The 18,604-nt window shown below is 37.7% G+C and overlaps 1 protein-coding gene across 1 annotated transcript in view; it reads left to right on the top strand.

Annotated features, from left to right (window-relative positions):
• LOC139161085 (cation channel sperm-associated auxiliary subunit beta-like) overlaps positions 1-18,604 on the top strand; it is a 203,989-nt gene that overhangs the window by 69,125 nt on the left and 116,260 nt on the right. The window contains exons 14-15 of the mRNA XM_070739810.1: positions 1,555-1,699; positions 14,854-15,005. Coding sequence (XP_070595911.1) covers positions 1,555-1,699; positions 14,854-15,005 — 297 coding nt within the window. The remainder of the gene's footprint in view (positions 1-1,554; positions 1,700-14,853; positions 15,006-18,604) is intronic.

The raw sequence follows: 18,604 nt of genomic DNA on the forward strand, positions 1-18,604 counted from the left end.
AGGTCCTCCAGTAATCTGGGATATAAACTACTTGGTTTCAGATATTTGAACTTATCCAAAGCAGATAGGTGTTCTTTTTTCAATTCCTTGCCTATTTCGATCTGCATTCCTGTTCTGTGTTCCACACAGTGCTGTTTGTGATAGATTGGGCTATATTTTCCTCTTGTGTAAAGCAGATAATAATTTATAATAATTTATTAGATTTGTATGCCACCCCTCTCCGAGGACTCAGAGTGGCAAGAAAGCAAATAAAGCTTTAAGGAGTTCTCTTCCTCCCTCCTGATTGTCACATTCTTGCCATTTTCTTCCATGAGTGGCCCAATCATTTTCCTGAGTTTTTTTCCCTTACTTCTAAAATATTTGAAAGAAACTTTTTGTTATTTTTAGCATTTATTGCAAGCCATAGTTCGTTCTAAGATTAGCTTTCTGGTTCTTTATTTACAAATTCAGTCTATTCGCTGGTTTTCTGCTCTGGATATAGGCCCTTTTTTCCATTTTTTAAAAAATTGTCCTTTTTACTCCTCAGCTTGTCAGAGACTGTGCAACCATGCTGGTCTTTAGTTTTTCTTTCTCTGTGGTATTGTTTTTGTTTGTGTCTTTAGATCACATTCTAATTTCATTCAATAATTCTACTTTGAGCAAGTTTGCCTGCATTCATGGTCCTAGAGCTTTATCGTGAAACAAATCATCTTGAAGGGTCTTGTAATCTTACATTTATCCTCTGTGATAAAATATGAGAAAAAAATAAATCTGAAAGTGATTTGGAGTCAGGCGAACTGCTGCTGACATAACCTTACTATTTTCTTTCTTTAAAAACGTTTTTATTGATTAAATACATTAAAAAATGACAAAGAAAAAATTGCAACATATTATAAGAAAAAAAGAAACAACATAATAGCAAGACAAGCAAAGACTGACAAAACATTTCACATAGACATAAACAATAAATTTGTCAACTGTACTGTTGACTGATAGTTTGTGACTTTCCAAATTAGATGCTATCAAGAATTTCTACATGTTTTTGCTATATTCACATTTTGTAACTGTCGGATAGTCATCTACTGAGGGGTTTACTATTCCTCTTATCTGAAATATAATGATTTTTCTTTTTGGATTAAGTTGTATAGAATTTTGAATTATTTGTTCATTTATTTTACTTTTTAATGTATTTATATTGTTTTAGCCAATTATACCATCGATCCCATGCATTATAAAAGTCTGTTTTGTCTCTATCTTGGTGTCCATAGGTCATCTTGGTCAATTCTGCACACTCATGTACTTTATTTATAAAATTTAAGGTGGTTGGGATTGAATCTTTCTTCCAATGTTGAGCGTATAACATTCTGGCTGCTGTCAAAATATGTAAAATCAAAGTTTTACCATTTTCTTTACAACAGCTTTACACTGCCATCTTCTGGGACATTTTTTCTTTCTTTCTTAGAAAAGGTCCTCCAACCATACCTTCCTTCTGAACATCAACAAAGTAATTAAAAAGTTTCAGTCATTGTGATTTTAAAGTATATTCAATTCTCTCTCTCTCTCTCTCTCTTTTAGGTATGGGGGTCTTTTGATGGAGCCAACTCATTTATACCTATGATTACACTGACTGGTGAGACTGTTGTAAAGGTGGATTCATGTTCTTACACTCAGGGAATTATATTTGTTACAGACAAGGGAAATATTTATTTCAATAAAGCAGGTAAGAAATTATTTTAAAATTAAAATTATTCTTGGATTGTGAAGCTTTTAAAATCTGATCTGATACAAATTGTTGTCTTTTCCCATTAGCATATAGAATAGTAAAACATCAAATACTGATATATCAAGAATAGCAAGTTTAAAAAGCTTAGAATGTATTTATTATTTAAAAAAAACTGCTGTAACTGTTTTAGTCTGTTAAGATAAAGCACCTTGGCAGTCTGAAAAGTGTTGTGACTGGTCCACATCCGGCTCAGCTGGTCACAGATTTCAAGAACCAGGAGACGGAGGAGTACGGGCATCGCAGGCCAGTGTTCTTGTCATCTGAGTCTGAGAGTGAGAGTGAAGAAGAGTTAGGGACTGAGGAACCACCACAGCCTGTAGAACCCCCAGTTAGGGTATTGTCTGAGTCAGTGGACGATGGGAATGTTGAGGATTAGGGCCCCTTGTTAGATGCAAGAATAAGAAGGATGAGATCGAGGCGTGAATACCTCTCTAGAAGGGGTCCTTGGCATTGATTAGATCTATAGGACACTTGACCTGCCAGTACATAAAAGACAGGCTGATGGAAAAGGGGGTGTGGCAAACAATCATTCAGAATAGAGGAAGGTGATTTGGAGCTGAGAGACTATTTCTGCTTCCATGGATTTTTATTCCAGCTTTTTGTATGAGCTGCTGAAGCCTGGTCTGTGTTGTGAGTGTTCCTTGTCCACCTCAGGGCATGTCAGATTCTGAGGAGGATGAGCCAGGCCACTCTGGATATCCTGGATCAGAGGATTTGCCAGTTGAAGCAGAGAGTGACTTGAGTGAGCCTGAGGGGTCTGATGGGACATTGGGTGGGTGGTCCCAGTCATACAGTGAGGAAGACATGTTAGTGGAGGGGGACTGGCCCTCCGGAACCAGCTTCCCCCAGATATTTGTACTGCCCCCACCATAGTTCCCTCTAAGCTGAGAAGTGAGCAATCGCTCACTTAAAAATCATCATCAACTCAGAGTTTTCCAAACTTGCCCAGAAGCCAAGAGGGAAAGAGTGAGAGGGAAGGAGAGAGAGAGGAAGAGAGGAAGAGAGAGAAACAGATAGAAAAAAGAGAGGAAGGAAAAGAGAAAGAAAAAGAATGGGAGTAAGGAAGAGAGAAAGAAAATCAAAATCTAGTTTGAAACTAGCTCAACTATTTAAGTGGCATTTTGATATTGATAGAGTTGCCCTATTATGAGCTCACTGTTATAGACACACAGTACAGTATTTTATTTTGAAATTCTCTGAGGCAAAACAGGGTGGGTTTTTTATTTGTTTGTTTGTTTGTTTATTATTTCTGTGCCACCCAGTCCCAAAGGGACTGCCGCTCAGACACTATACTTTTCCGCCCCCAAAAAATTAGAGGGAACACTGGCCCCCACCCTCCCCACCTTCCATAAGAGCATAAAGACTCATATTTGCCGACAGGCTTGGAGCCATTAAGATATTCTGCCCTGGCCGATGAATGGAATATATGTCTGACTGTTAAAAATGGGAGTGATTGGTTTTTAATGTCACTTTTGAATTTAAGGACTGGGGGTTTTTAGATTAGTTAAATCGAATTTAAATTTGGACTTAGGATGCTTTTATTGTTTTTATATGTTGTAAGCTGCCTCAAGTCTTCAAAGAGGGCAGGGGAGGGCTGCTGCCCAGATTTGGGGGGGGACACAATGGAGTAGCAAAAATGGAGCTCCACTCCAGAGCACCAAATTTGCACTGAAATATGTTGAAAGAAAATGCAGGGTGTTCTGCATAAGCCATGCCCACAGTCTGGTAGTAAAAATTTTGGTAGCCCTTCACTGGGAGAGGGGCAGCATATAAGTCCAAATAATAAAGAAAAAAAGAAATATAACAGGACATTGAATATAAACTGGGCAGTAGCCACCAGCTCATTAACATCTTGATGCACCTAGGATCCAACAATGGCAGGTGTGTTCACTAATCATGTTGCCACTAGAGGCCATATGGTTAGGAAGGTGCCTGTAGTGTCCACTGAGGATGGTGTCCACAAACAAGACTTGCTAATGTACCACTACATGAGGTATCCTCTAATGGAAGGGGAAGAGTGACAGGGCCCTGCTGGTAAAATAACAATCAAAACAGGAGAGGCTCTGCCTGGGAAGCCGTCAGCCTCAATGATCTCTTGTTGGTCATAGCTATTCTGACCTGGACCTCCTTTGGTTAGAAGGTGTTCTGTCTGGGTCACTCCAGAAGCTATGACCAACCCAAAAAGATAAGCCAGACACACCGGTTGAAATCAAACACAGTTTTATAATGGTAAAGAGAAAAGAAGCCAACAGAAAATGTCCTTACAGATCAGGAAAACACTGGAACTCCAAATAGATACAAGAAGGCAATTGTTCATACAGAAACACAGGATCCTTAATGCCAGACGAGGCTGTTGAGCCAACAGACACACACCTCCCACCAATCTTCAAGGCTGCTGGGCCACGAGCCAGGAACAAAAACGCTGAGAGAAAATGCAGATAACACCAACTCCCCTTTGATAACACTCCACGCTGCCGGAATGGTTCTCATGCCTTATAAACCCTTCCCTGCTAATGAGGACCACACCCAACCCCCTGGTGTTCCTCGTTCAACGCTGATAATATCTACGCAGTTGATTTCTCCTTTGAGCTATGCGTCTCTGCCGCATACTGATGATAGCTTGTGCGTCATCATCCAGAGACTCCAGGGAATCACAGCTACTTGCTTGAGATAGCCCTTCCCCAGGGCTCCCAGGCCTTGCATCACCTTCACTTTCGTGACTGCTGTCTGCACTGTCTGACTGCAAAGAACTCTCCTCTCCGCTCTCAGCCTCCCCCGGGCATGGAACCAGCAGAGATGCAGCTGGTCTTTGATCTGGCTCAGGCTGAACCACAACAGAAGGTAGGATGTTCATTCCTCCTGGGACCAAGGATCTAGTTCCAGACAAGGAGACCCACAGGCAACAGCTTCAGGCAAAGATTGAGCCACATTGACCAGCGAAAAAGGGTCAGAGGAGCATCATGAGGACTGTTTACACTCTTGGACATTTGCAGCGGGTCCCTTCATCTTAGATCACACACTAACATGTGAAAGGACTGACTGTCTCAAATTACATTTGTACCTGGACCCCTCGGTCCCTAGGAGTGGAGTGGATTGTGAAGACAACCGATCCTTCTGGTTCTTAGGTTACGAAGCAGAAGTCATTGCCGCCCAATGGATAAGTGGTCACTGGAAGATAGACTGGTGGATGCCAGAGTGGTATGAAGCATGTCCACTGTGGGCCTGCTGGAGTTGGTCATAGCCTTTAGCCACTACAGTCATAGTAACCTTCAACAGAGCTGTCAATTGTAGAGTTAAGAATAATTCTCATTATATTTTATTCTATTTCATGTCATTTCATTTTAGTTCATTTCTTTTCGTGTTGTCTCATTGTATTGCAGAGTATTGCATTGTATTGCATTGCATCACATTGCATCTCATTCCATTCTGTATTGTTCCATTTTCTCTTGTCATTCCATTTAGTGCCATTGCACTGCATAGCATTGCATTGCATTGCATTGAATTGCATTTCATTATATTACATTGCATTTAATTGCATTGCATTGTATTGCATTGCATTTTGATTTCATTCCATCTGATTGTATGTATTACATTGCATTGCATTAGGTTATATTGTATGGCATTACCTTGCCTTACCATAGAATTCAATGTAAAAGCAAATAATGTGTGCGATTGCGGAAACCACAGGGAGGGTAGAGGCAAAATGGTTCTTGAGAAGAGGCAAAAAAAATATTGAACACCCGGATCTTATCTAGAAAAGTTCCTAAGTAGAGGCATTTGTTTGTAGGTAGAGGTACCACTGTACTTGATAGATGACAGATGGGTGGCTTCCGGTGGTGACACAACTGCGCTAGGAGGTAGAAGAATGGGGCTCCGCTCGTATACCTCCTTTTTTTCATTTGAAGTACCATTTTTTCAGTTCGATCAGGCTTGGAGGGTCCCGATTGTTGAAGGGGAGTATCAGTAGCCCACAAGGCAAATCGCCATTGCCTTGGGGGGGAAGGAATAATCCCCAAAACCTCATTTGAAAAGAACCAGAATTTCAGCGTCCGGCCGAAGCAGCAGCGACCACACAGCAGGAAGGAGAAAAGTATCAGGAAGTAAATCGGAGAAAACGAGATACATCGGAAAAGAAACTGAAAGCTTTACAGAAATCAAGTAACCCCAGGTATTTCTAAGAACTTAACACTGAAGGCGAATTAAAAGAGAGAGAGATCAAAGGGACCGCAATTAACAAATTCCCAGAAGATGAAAGAGCTTTAAACTGCTCTCTGAAAAATTGCTTGTATGTTATGTAGCCCGCTTTATTTGATTGAATCCGAATAGAAAATAAATAAATAAATAAATAGAATCTAGTACCTTGTGGACTTGTAGCGGGGAGAGATAGTGATTATTAGTTTAAATATCTGTAGCAAGGAACGGATATTAAAAGGAAGGAAAGAACATACAGGAAGTTACCGATTGCTGGCGCCATTGAAACTAAGTTGCAGCAAGAGAGTGACTGGGCAGAAAATGAAAGAAAGAGAGATCGGGTTCTGGCAGAGTGCGGAAAACAGAAGTTTGAAAGAAGATGATCTGTATTCATATTTTTCCTCTTTTTCCTATTTTTGGACTGTTTTCTTCTTTTACTTCTTTTTGTCCTCCACAGTTTCATTGAGCAAATAATTTTTCTTGTCCTTTCCCCTTAGTATTTTTTTTGTTTAAACTTCCTTTTACATATTTTTCCTTTCCTTTTTTCCCCGTTTATATTTTCAATTTTCTCAAAAGATCAGAAGGAACAAAATAAGGACTGAACAAGGAGCTGAGTAAGGTACTGAATCATATTAAAGAGCATTTTTTCTCTTTCTTTTTCTCTTTGAATATTTTTATAGATATATTTTTTCCTTACCTTTTTCTTTGAGTTGGATTCTGCTCAATTTATTTAGCTATACTTACTTATTTTTGAAATTTTACTTGTTATTCTTGTCCTTCTCCTTTTTTGCCTTTTTTTCTTTTCCTTTTCCTTTTTCCTTCTTTCTTTTATATCCTTTGATATGAATAATAATTAAAATATTTTGCTTTCTTCCCTCCCCCCCCCCCCCGGCTTGATTTGTATTCCTTTTCTATTTAATATCAATCCTGTCCCCAAATTTTTATGTTTATCTTCACAATTTTTCTTGCTAAATCTACTATTTTAAGAAATCATTATAAATTTATATATATACTATACTTAGCATAAAGTTAAAATAGTTAATATTTAAATAAGTATATTTAAGTAAATAAGTTAAGATTATACATAAAATTTGTAGATTAGGACTGATTTAGGACCGTCTATTGATTGTTTATTGTATATTGATTGTTTATTGATATTAATCAACTGTATTCAACCATATCAAGTACCTAGTTATTTATTTAGAAGTAGAACTTATATAAATCCTATACTTAGCTTTTTTTCTTCCCATTTTCCTACTTATTTGTAAAAAGTTGAATTAATTCTAAATCATATATAAGGATTAAGCAAATAAGTTTAAGTGAATTGATAAAATTGTGAAATTGTCTAGCATTGATTAATTTTATAGGTAAAACACAATTTGATTAATTAAATTGAGGAAAGTTTATGTTATTGTGGAAAAATTTAAAAAGATCTTTAAGTATGACAAGTACATCCACAACAATGAAGGCTACCAAAAAACAAACATCTTCAATGAATCTGGACTCGCCAATACATTAAAAGACACTTGATACTATGTTAACGAAAGAAAAATCAGGTTCTGCAACTAGCTTACAATCAATACAGCAGATGCTAATACAACTACAGGAAACCATGACAAAAGCACTTGAAAATAACAGAGAAGATGCTAAAAAACAACACAAAGAATTAAAAACAGAGATGGGAGAAGTCAAAGACAAGGTTAAGGTAATCAATGAAAGAATAGTGGATATGCAACAAACACTGAAGGAAAACGAACAAAAGATAAAGGTAATAGAAGACAAAGTGGGAAAAGTAGAGAAGAAGGTGGAGAGGATGGAAGAAAAAAGTGAGATGATCACCAAAAATATGGAGCAAGCTATCGCGCAATTAGAGATAGACACTCTTCATACAGTCTAAGATTTCAAAATATTATCGAAGAAAAAGATGAGAATCTAAGTGAAAAAATAATTGAAATCTTAGCAAAAATTCTACATAAAAACCAATAAGAGACGATGCTGGAAATAGATGAACTATACCATGTACACATGAATTACACGAGAAGGCACCATCTACCACAAGAGGTACACATTAAATTTTCCAGAAGAATAATCAGAGATGAAGTATACAAATGGTCACATAACCAATCGATAGCCTATAGGGGAAAAGAAATAATAATTCTGAAACAAATACCACACAGAGTTCGGGAAATTAGAAAACAGTATCAATTTTTGGTGAGAAAACTAATTCAGAGGAATGTGATGTTCAGATGGCTTCTCCCCAAAGGGATGTTGATAACTTGGAAAGAAAAAAAAGTCAGAATAAATAAAGTAGAGGAGGCAAGACAATTTTGTGAAGAGAACGATCTACTTTATGAAGAACAAGACAGTAAGGAAAGTAGGGGCAGCAGAGAGGAATTGGAGACAACAAGTCGAGAGGAGGAAGAACTACTTGAAGAAAAGGAAAGGCGAGGTGAGGGGAGGGGAGGGAGGTAACAAGAAGAAAAACAGGAGAGAAATCTAAGAGAAACAAGGAATCGGAAATACTATCAACAATAAATGTCAGAAGATATAGGAATAAAAGCAATTAATGTAAATGAACTTAACAATCCTAATAAAAGAAGACTAATATTTACAAAATTAAATAAGTTGAAGATGGACTTATTGCTCTGCAGGAATTACACATTTGTAAACAAAATGTGGATTTATTAGAAAATAAGAAATTGGGGACATTGTATGTTTCTCTAGCCGATCAAACAAAAAAGGAGTAGCAATATATGTGAAAAAAAACAATTAGTTCAAAAGAAATATACAAGGACCAGGATGGAAGAATTTTAATAATAGAATTAGAGAAGGATCAAAAACCCCTAACATTAATAGTAATTTATGCGCCCAACAAAAACCAAATTGAATTCTATTAAAAAATGGAAAATATAATTTTATATAATTTATAATTTTATTAGATGTCAATTGGAAATTCATGATAACACAATTAGAAATGATGAAATTTGGTCAAAATTTTATTAAATTAATAAATGCAATATACTCTAAGCAAAACACTAGAATTATAATCAATGGATTATACAGAAAAGTTTAAAATTTAAAAAGGAGTTAGGCAGAGATGCCCTATTTCCCCACTTTTATTTATACTAACTATGGAAACACTATTGGTAAAAATAAGAGAAGATGAAGAAATAAAAGGTTGCAGAATAAGAAAAGAAACCTACAAAGTCCAAGCCTTCACAGACGATTTGGTATTCATAATTGAGGAACTTTTGATAACTGCTCCTAAATTGATTAAGCAAATTGAAGACTTTGGCGAAGTGGCAGGACTTAAAAATTAATAAACAAAAAACAAAAATTATAGCTAAAAATTGCACAAAAAAACAAATAAATTATTTGGAACAAATTACCAACATGAAAATAGTCAAAAAAAGTTAAATATCTGGGGATCTGGGTTACAGCCAAAATGGCAACATTAAAAGAGGATAATTACATGAATTTAATGAACCAAATCAAAACTGATTTAAAAAATTGGAAAAATTTACAACTTTCACTATTAGGAAGAATTAATTCAATCAAAATGATTTCTTGCCCAGGCTCCTCTTCCTATTTCAAACGATTCCTATAAATCCAGGTAAACAATTTTTCAAAGAACTTACCAAAATAGTACAAAATTATATTTGGTTAGGCAAAAAATCGAGAATTAAATTAAAAGAACTACAAGACGTGAAAGAAAGAGGAGGATTGGGATTACCAAATTTTAAATTATATTATTATGCATCATCATTAACTTGGATTAAAGAGTGGATTATGTTAGAAAATAAGCGAATATTAACCATAGAAGGCCACGATTTAGTATTAGGTTGGCATGCCTATCTCTTGTATGGAAGGGATAAAACACATAAATATTTCAAAAAACATATATTAAGAAATTCGCTCATACAAATCTGGAAGGAAATAAAAAAACATTATATAAAGATACCAGAGTAGGTTTCGCCAATTGAATTAAGTACCATCCAAGTTTAATCAGATCCCAAAATACAATTAGATATAAAGAATTATTAGATCAATAAACAAATTTAAAATCAAAGGAAGAATTGGAACAAAGTGCCAAATTATTAGATTTGTGGACATATTTACAAATAAAATATGCATATCAAAAAGATAAAAGGGAACATGGCTTTCTAGTAGGGAGGGGAGACCTGGACAAAACACTCTTAGAGAACCATGAAAAATTAATCGGTACAATATACAAATACTTAATTCAATACGAAACAGAATGGAAATTGTAAAAGAAAATATGATAAGTTGGGGAAGAAATTTTGGATATACAATTGAACTAGAAAAGTGGGAAAAACTCTGGATTTACAATTGGCAGATGACAAAATCGATTACATTCAAGGAAAATCAGTATAAGATGTTTTACAGGTGACACCTGTCACCGGAAAGACTTTCCAAAATGTTCCCGAAAGTCTCACCCCCATGTTGGAAATGTAAAAAAGAAAAAGGCACATTCTACCACCAATCGTGGACTTGCTTAGAGGTTAAAAATTATTGGAACAAGATAGCAGATTGGTTAAAAGAAATAACAAAGGAAGAATTTGAAAAAAAACCAGAATTATATTTATTGGGCATTTTTAACAAAAAAATTAAAAAAGAAGTAAGATATTTGGCCATTCATATTTTGACAGTTGCTAGGATAGCCTATGCGCAACAATGAAAATCTGATAGAACACCGGAAGGCATGATAATTGAAAAGGTGCTGGAATGTGCAGAGATGGACAGGATGACCAAAAAATTAGAAGGGAAAGAAGACTCAGAGTATTATAAGATATGTGGAAACCTCTATGACTGGCTAGAGAAAAGAACGATGATAAAATAAACAAATTATAAACTTTCATAAAAAAGATTAAAGTATAAGCAAAGCAAAGCATTACGTTAATAAAATAACACTAAGTTATGAGGAAAAACTCTCCGATTGAACATGCTAAAAGGGTGGAGAAACTTTTCCCCTCAAATGTTTGTATTTATATGTTTTGTTTTATTTACTGTTTTGTTTTATTTACTGTTTTGTCTGTTTATTTGTTTGTTCGCTTAATATTTATGTATAAATTTTTTAAAAAAATAAAAAAAGATAGATGACAGATGAAAAATTGTTTGATTGGAATTGCTGGAAGCAAGAAGACACATCCTGGAGTCGAAAGAGGGGGAATGTAAGATGGAGGGCGGTATTTATCCTTTTCTAAGACTGAGTCCTGATTGGCTAATGGACAAGGTCAACCCCTCCTTGGAGGCTAACTCCTCCTAGCATGGAGAATCAGATATAATTATTCCTGAATACCTCCCGGGAGCCACACAACTGATCTCTGTGGACCAGATGCATAAAATATTGCATTCATATTTTTCTTCCTTTGTCTTTCAAACTTACTTATTAAACTTGAACGCTGATGAATTCATAGAAACATGCTTAGTTCTTGCTTTTAATTAGTTCTTTGTTCTGTTTTATTTTACATTTTTTTTACTGTATTTATTAAGTTTATAAGATTGTTCGTTTATCCACTGAAACTCTGAGCAACTGAAATAAGATATTATGTCAATTATGTTATATTACATCATGTTATTATATACCACCCAAAATCACTGTAATAAGTGATATGGGCAGCATATAATTTAATTCATCAAAATACAAAACAACCCAAGTCTAGACTCCTCTAGCCCAGCTGTTTGGCAGTACGGTACCATCTGATGTTGTTTTTATTGTTATATACACATAATAATTTGAATGTGGTAAAAACTTAACAGTTCAAGTCCTAACTACTATTGCTACTATTACTAATGCTGAAAAAGACTGGGAACACTTTCGGGACATTGTGCACTCTTCTGCGCTAAAGGTTTTAGGACCCTCAAACAGGAAACAGCAGGACTGGTTTGATGAAAATGATGAAGAGATCAAGGCCATACTAGCTGAAAAGCAGCCCCTTCATCATGCTTATCAGAACAACCAGTCATCAACAGCTAAGTAAAATGCCTTCAACAACATTTGCAGGATCATACAGAGCAAGTTTTGCAAGATGCAGGACCCCTGGATGAGTATCAAAGCAGACAAAATTCAGAAGTTTGCTTATAGAAATGTTGTTAAATGATTCTATGAAACCCTCAGATCCGTGTATGGACATCTGGGAACTCTCCTCTACTAGACACAGCTGATGCAACTCTCATCACTGAGAAGACCCTGATTCTACAGCTTTGGGCCAAGCACTTCCAATCTGAATTGAACCCCCCCCCTCCCTCTTCCATCAACAATGAGGTGATCGACAGATTGCCCCAGATGGACATCAACCACAGCTTAGACTCCCCACCATCAAACACTGAAATCCTACAGGCCATCAACCAACTGTCCAGTGGCAAGGCCTGAGGATCTGATGCGATTCCAGCAGAGATCTATAAGGATGGTGGTGCAGTGCTTGTCGACAAACTGACTCTGCTGTTCCAGTCTTTCTGGAATCAAGGAACCATTCCTCAGGAACTGAAAGATGTATCCATCATACATCTCTACAAGAGAAAAGGGAATTGACAAGTCTGTGATAATCATAGAGGAATATCACTGCTTTCCATCATAGTGGAAGGCAAGATCCTTGCACGAGTATTGCTGAACTGCCTGACTGATCACCTGGAACAGGATTATTACCTGAAGCACAGTGCAGTTTCCGCAAAAGGTGTGGCACTGTGGACATGCCTGACAACTCCAAGAAATGTGTCAAGAGCAGAATTGTGAACTGTACACTACCTTTGTGGATCTCACTAAGGCATTAGACACTGTCAGTCATGAAGGCCTGTGGAGTATCATGTCAAAATTTGGGTGCCCTGATAAATTCATCCTGATGGTACATCAATTTCATGATGGTAAGAGGGCCTGTCTACTGGACAATGGAGAAGCTTCAGAGGACTTTTCAGTCACAAACAGCATCAAGCAAGGGTGCGTGTTGGCACAAACCTTGTTCAGCATAAAGTTTTCAGTCATGCTGTCAGATGCCTTACAGAACAGTCCTCTGGGAGTTAGCCTGAGATACAGGACCAATGGGAAACTGTTCAACCTGTGAAGACTTCAGGCTGTTACCAAGATAAAGGAGACTGTGCTACATGACCTCCTCTTTGTTGACGAATATGCCCTCTATGCTGGATCCGAGCAGGAAATGCAAACAGTGTGAATAATTTTGCAGCAGAATGCGATAACTTTGGTCTCTTTATTGACATAAAGAAGATGGAAGTAATACATCAGCCAGCTCCAAAAGAGAAATACCAAGAGCCCACCATCACCATAAAGGGACAAAAGCTACAAGCACTGGACCAATTTACATACCTTGACAGCACCCTCTCCCATGCAGTGACAATTGACATTGGGGTCAACTGCAAAATCGCCAAGGCAAGCTCTGCATTTGGCAGATTAATGACCAACGTGTGGAACCGACATGGAATAAGCCTTGCTACAAAGCTCAAAGTCTACCAAGAAATAGTGCTAACTACCCTGTTGTATGCCAGTGAGACTTGGACTGTATACAGGAGACATTCTAAGCAATTGAACCACTTCCACATGACCTACCTCCATAGAAGTCTGGGGATCCAGTGGCAGGATGAGGTGCCTGATACTGAGGTCCTCTGCAGAGCAGGCCTGCCATCAATTCCCACCTTGCTGATGAAAGCCCAGATATGCTGGGCAGGTCATGTTGCTATGAGGCCAGACCATCACATCCCTAAACAGCTCCTCTATAGTGAGCTGTCTAAAGGAAAGCAATCACATGGGGGGGAAAGGAAGTGTTACACTCAGTGAAGGGCTACCAAAACTTTTACTACCACACTGTGGATGTGGCTTATGCTGGATGCCCTGCATTTTCTTTCCACTTTCAGTACAAATTGGGTGCTCTGGAGTGGAGCTCCATTTTTGCTACCCCACTACGTCCCCCTCCCATCCAGGCAGCAGGCTACCCGTGGTTACAAAGACACATTGAAAGCCACCTTCAAGTCCCTCGATATTGATACCACCTCCTGGGAAACACAAGATTGACCAACATGGCGCATGCTGATCCACCAAGGCCAGACATCTGAGGCCAGAAGAACATTCAGAGCAGTAGCGAAGCGAGCACTCCGCAAAGCCAGTGCTGCAAATACAAATGCTGTGACAATGGTGCTCACACATGTCTGCCCAATATGTGACGGAACATTTCATGCCCATAAAGGCCTTAACAGCCACCTGTGGACACATCGTGTATAGCACACATTAGATGTCAAGGTCCTCCTCAAACACAATACTATGTTTAGTTTTATGACTGATGTGATATAGAAGTATATGCAACAAACAAACAAAACATTGAGATAATTTATATTTAAAGTTTGATTAATAACATTTTCTCTCTCATTCATTTTTTTCCTGGAAATTATGGTGTCTTTACATTCATCTCAGTTGTTGATTTTCGATGCTGTCCTTATTGGCTGGAGTAGAAGAAACTCAATGCAAGTTTACATTGGCTCTTGAATGCTTTTCATTCATTATTTTTTTATGCAGTTTCTATCCAAAAATAAAAGATCAGTCAAAATTGCAGTTTATAAAATACATAGAACCACTCCATAACAAAGCTATCAATTGTGCCCATCTCCTTTTCTCCACTTAAAGCACTTTGTACATGTAGATTGGTTCACTGCTGCATTTGTTTTACAAATGATTGCTTTAATTGATGTGGATCTATGGAATAAAATATTTACATTCACTTCTTTCTAAATCAAATATCTTGTATTCTGATTATATAAAGCAAGCTCAGTTTGATTAGAAGAAATGTTCTCTTTGAAAATACCGTACTTCTGTGTGAAGTCATAGAGTTTATGATAGTAACATAAGGTATGCTCACATAATTCTTTTTTCTCTGTAGGACTAATTAGATATACCTTACTTGCAACAATGCCATCTCATGTTTTCGGCATGTATTTTGATCATCTGGGAATTTTAAATCATATACGTGTTAACAGCACAACTGAAGATGGTTTGTTTGTTTCTGTGATGAATATAAACAAATTAATGCAGGTTTGACATATATCATTTATTTGGTGTGCTGCTGAAGATGATTTATAAAATGTTAGGCTAATGTAAAGTTTATTCACTTTAATTGTATGAAAAGCATATTTACTTGCCTTATAAAGATAACATAGCTGTGATTAATTGAAAACACAAAGCATAAATGCATATGCCATTGAAATTATTTCTAATTAAATACTAAATGTGCTTGAAATGTGATTTAACCAATTTATTGTATGAACAGCTGGTAAGATAGAGCTATGACAAAACCTATTTTCAGTAAGGCGTTTGATAAAATTGTTGGCTTTTATTAAATCATATCCAAGTATTATCAGCAAATATTAGATTTGTAGTTGAGTCCTGTAACCCATAGTATTTCCATTAGAATTCTTCTTATACCTGGATATGAAATATTAATGGCTAGGAAGGTCTTTGAATGTTTGCATCCTATTTTAACAATTTTGGTTTACCGGTGGGTTCTCAACTGGTCAGGATTATTTTTGGCTGGGTTGTAACATCTGGAACTCCATGTATGTCTTTTATGTTTTTAATGTTTATTTCTGCTTTTTAATGAACTTATGGGGGGTTAACTTTTAAGGATTGGTGATTATGAATGAATCGATGGACAGTATGATTAGGATGAGTGAGCTGGATGGAAGGGCCAACGTGTCTGCTGCTGTAGAGTCAGGAGGAGTGGGGGAGCCCATCTCTGGGGTGGCAGAGGGCCGGGAATATGCCGGTCCTACTGAGGAGAGGAAGATGTGGCAGGAGCCATGGGGTAGGCTGCTATGGGGAACAAGAGCTCGCTGCTTGAATGGGATCCCTTATTCCTGCCCCATGAGCTCAACCCGGGGTACTGGTGATAGACAAATCCAGACCCTGGGCTCAGGCTGTTGTTGCTCAATGCCAGGTCAATTGTAAATAAAGCTCCCCTCATCCAGGATTTACTCCTGGAGGAGGAGGCCAGCCTGGCATGTGTGACTGAGACCTGGCTTGGCCCAGAGGGAGGAGTTCCTCTTTCTGAAAAGTGCTCAGCCGGGTTTCAGGTGTGGCACCTGCCACAACCCAAGGGAAGAGGGGTAGGAGTGGCTATTATAGTCAGGAAGACTGTCAGCCTATGCAGGCTCTTTGCTCCCGAGTTAGCGGGTTGTGAGTCCCTTTTTGTGAAGTAGGACCTAGGGGCCCAGGTGGGCTTGTTGCTCATCTACCTGCCTCCCAGCTGTGTGTCAACAGCCCTGCCTGCGCTACCCAACGAGGTAGCCTGGTTGCTGGTTGAGTTCCCTAGACTTATTGTCTTGGGGGACTTCAATATACCATCACTCAGCAAATCCTCTGTGTTGGCACAGGAGTTCATGGCTTCCATGGCAACCATGGACCTGACTCAAGTAATTCAGGTCCAACCCATGAGGAGGGACACACTCCCATCATGGTATTACTCTCAGAGAAGTTGAGCAATGATCTGAATTTAAGGGGCTTAGATACTCGGAGAGGGGCGGCATACAAATCTAATAATAAATAATAATAATACATTGCCTTTGTCATGGTTGGATCCTTTTCTGCTACAGCTTGATTTCAAGGCTCCAATACTTCCCAGTAGGGAGATGGATTAGGTGGTTCCATCCCAGGTGCCTGATGGACCAGGAGGGCTTTCAAAGGGTGCTTGGACCCTCTCTGAGAGAGTCAAAAGTCCCCCCCAGTAATGGAAGGACAGGTGGGATTGTCCTTGGGAGGCAAGACCCATAGCCACTCCATCTTGTTGGAGTTGAGTCTCCTCAATCCACAGCTGAGCTTAGATTACCACCTCTTGGCTGTGGCGAGGTGGACGTTCGCCCAGGTTCGCATGGTGCACCAGTTGCAGCTCTATTTGGACCAGGAGTCTCTTCTCACAATCACTCATGCCCTTATCACTTCAAGATTTAACTACTGTAATGCTCTCTACATGGGGCTATCTTTGAAGAACATTTGGAAACTCCAGATGGTGTAAAATGCAGCTGTGCAAGCAGTCTTGGGCCTTCCAAGATATGCCCATGTCTCTCCAACACTCCGCAAGCTGCATTGGTTCCTGATTGGTTTCCTAACACAATTAAAAGTATTGGTTATGACGTATAAAGCCCTACATGGCATCGGACCAGATTACTTATGAGACCGTCTTCTGCCTCATATATCCCAGCAGCCAGTCAGGTCCCACAGAGTTGGCCTTCTCCAGGTCCAGTCAGCCAAGCAGTGCCATCTGGTGGGACCTAGGGAAGTACCTTCTCTGTGGCGGCTACAGCCCTATGGAATCAACTCCCTCTAGAGATTCGTACTCCTCCACTCTCCCTGCCTTCCCTAAGAGTTTAAAGACCTATCTCTGCCAGCAGGCTTGGGAACATTAAGCTTATCATCTTGCCCCAGCTGGCAAATGAATATATAGGTTTGATTGCCTGAATGTGAGTGATTGGCTTTTTAATAAATGGGATTTTTAGTATATTTTAATTTTAGATTTCTATATGTTTTGTATTCACTTTTGTTGTGAGCCGCCCTGAGTCTGAGGAATAGGGCGGCAGAGAAATCTAATAAATAAATAAAATTAATTAATTAATTAAACATGACTTTAGAAGAACACTGAAATGGTCATAATCTGCATAAATTCCATCTGTCTGCTCAGATATACAACTGATCAGAGAGTACACGTAGTTCTTAACTTATAACCAAGTCTAATACTATTTATTTGTTATTAATTCTTTAGAGTTCATGTCTAAATGTTCCTACTATCATGCTGTGAGATCAATATCCTTGTGGAGATGCGAGCAATTTAACGCAAGCAAATATCCAGTGTCTTAAGAGTCATGGGATTTGGCTTTGCCATTGCAGAGTAGCTTGCCATTTTCATTGATCTGTTAACCAAAGGTTTAATATCCATTTTCTGATTTTACTATCATATCTAGATTACTACGTATATGAAAGCAGAGGTATTTAAAAAAAAAAAAAAAATCTCCACTCATAAACACATACGGTACTTTTTTATATACCTTCAATTTTCAATATAATACAGTACAATAATTTTCCATTTCCTTTTAGTAAATGTTATTAAACAAATGCTGCCTCCTTTACTTGTATCACCTGGATGACCCAATATAACATTTTTCAATATCTTTATTCAAGTTTATCATGTTATAAGCTGTTACATCTCATCAATTGGTTTGACTCATCTATTCAATTTGAGCCTTAATGCTTCTTTTCAATTATCATACCACCTTATTTATTTCAAAAATATTTCTTAAGTCTTATACTAATTGCCCTTTTTTAAAAAAAATGTTGATTCTTAAACAATTATTGATATATAAAATCTAGATCCCAATTTACTTTGTATCGTTACATATTAGATAACATAATCAATTTACAAACATAATAAAAAAATCTTAATTAAATTATAACATTCAAATGTTAATCCACCTAATCAATGCAAATTTCTTTTATTCAAAAATTCTTAAAGGAGTGTTTCCAATTTATATTGCATTTCATCCATCCTCACACTGTTTCATCATAATACCCTATTCTAATTGTATTTCTAATTATATTTCCACTGCAAACCCAGTGTAATTGTTGTGCCCTACTCTATTTATATT

Source organism: Erythrolamprus reginae, chromosome 1 (assembly GCF_031021105.1).
Source record: "Erythrolamprus reginae isolate rEryReg1 chromosome 1, rEryReg1.hap1, whole genome shotgun sequence".
NCBI lineage: Eukaryota > Metazoa > Chordata > Lepidosauria > Squamata > Dipsadidae > Erythrolamprus > Erythrolamprus reginae.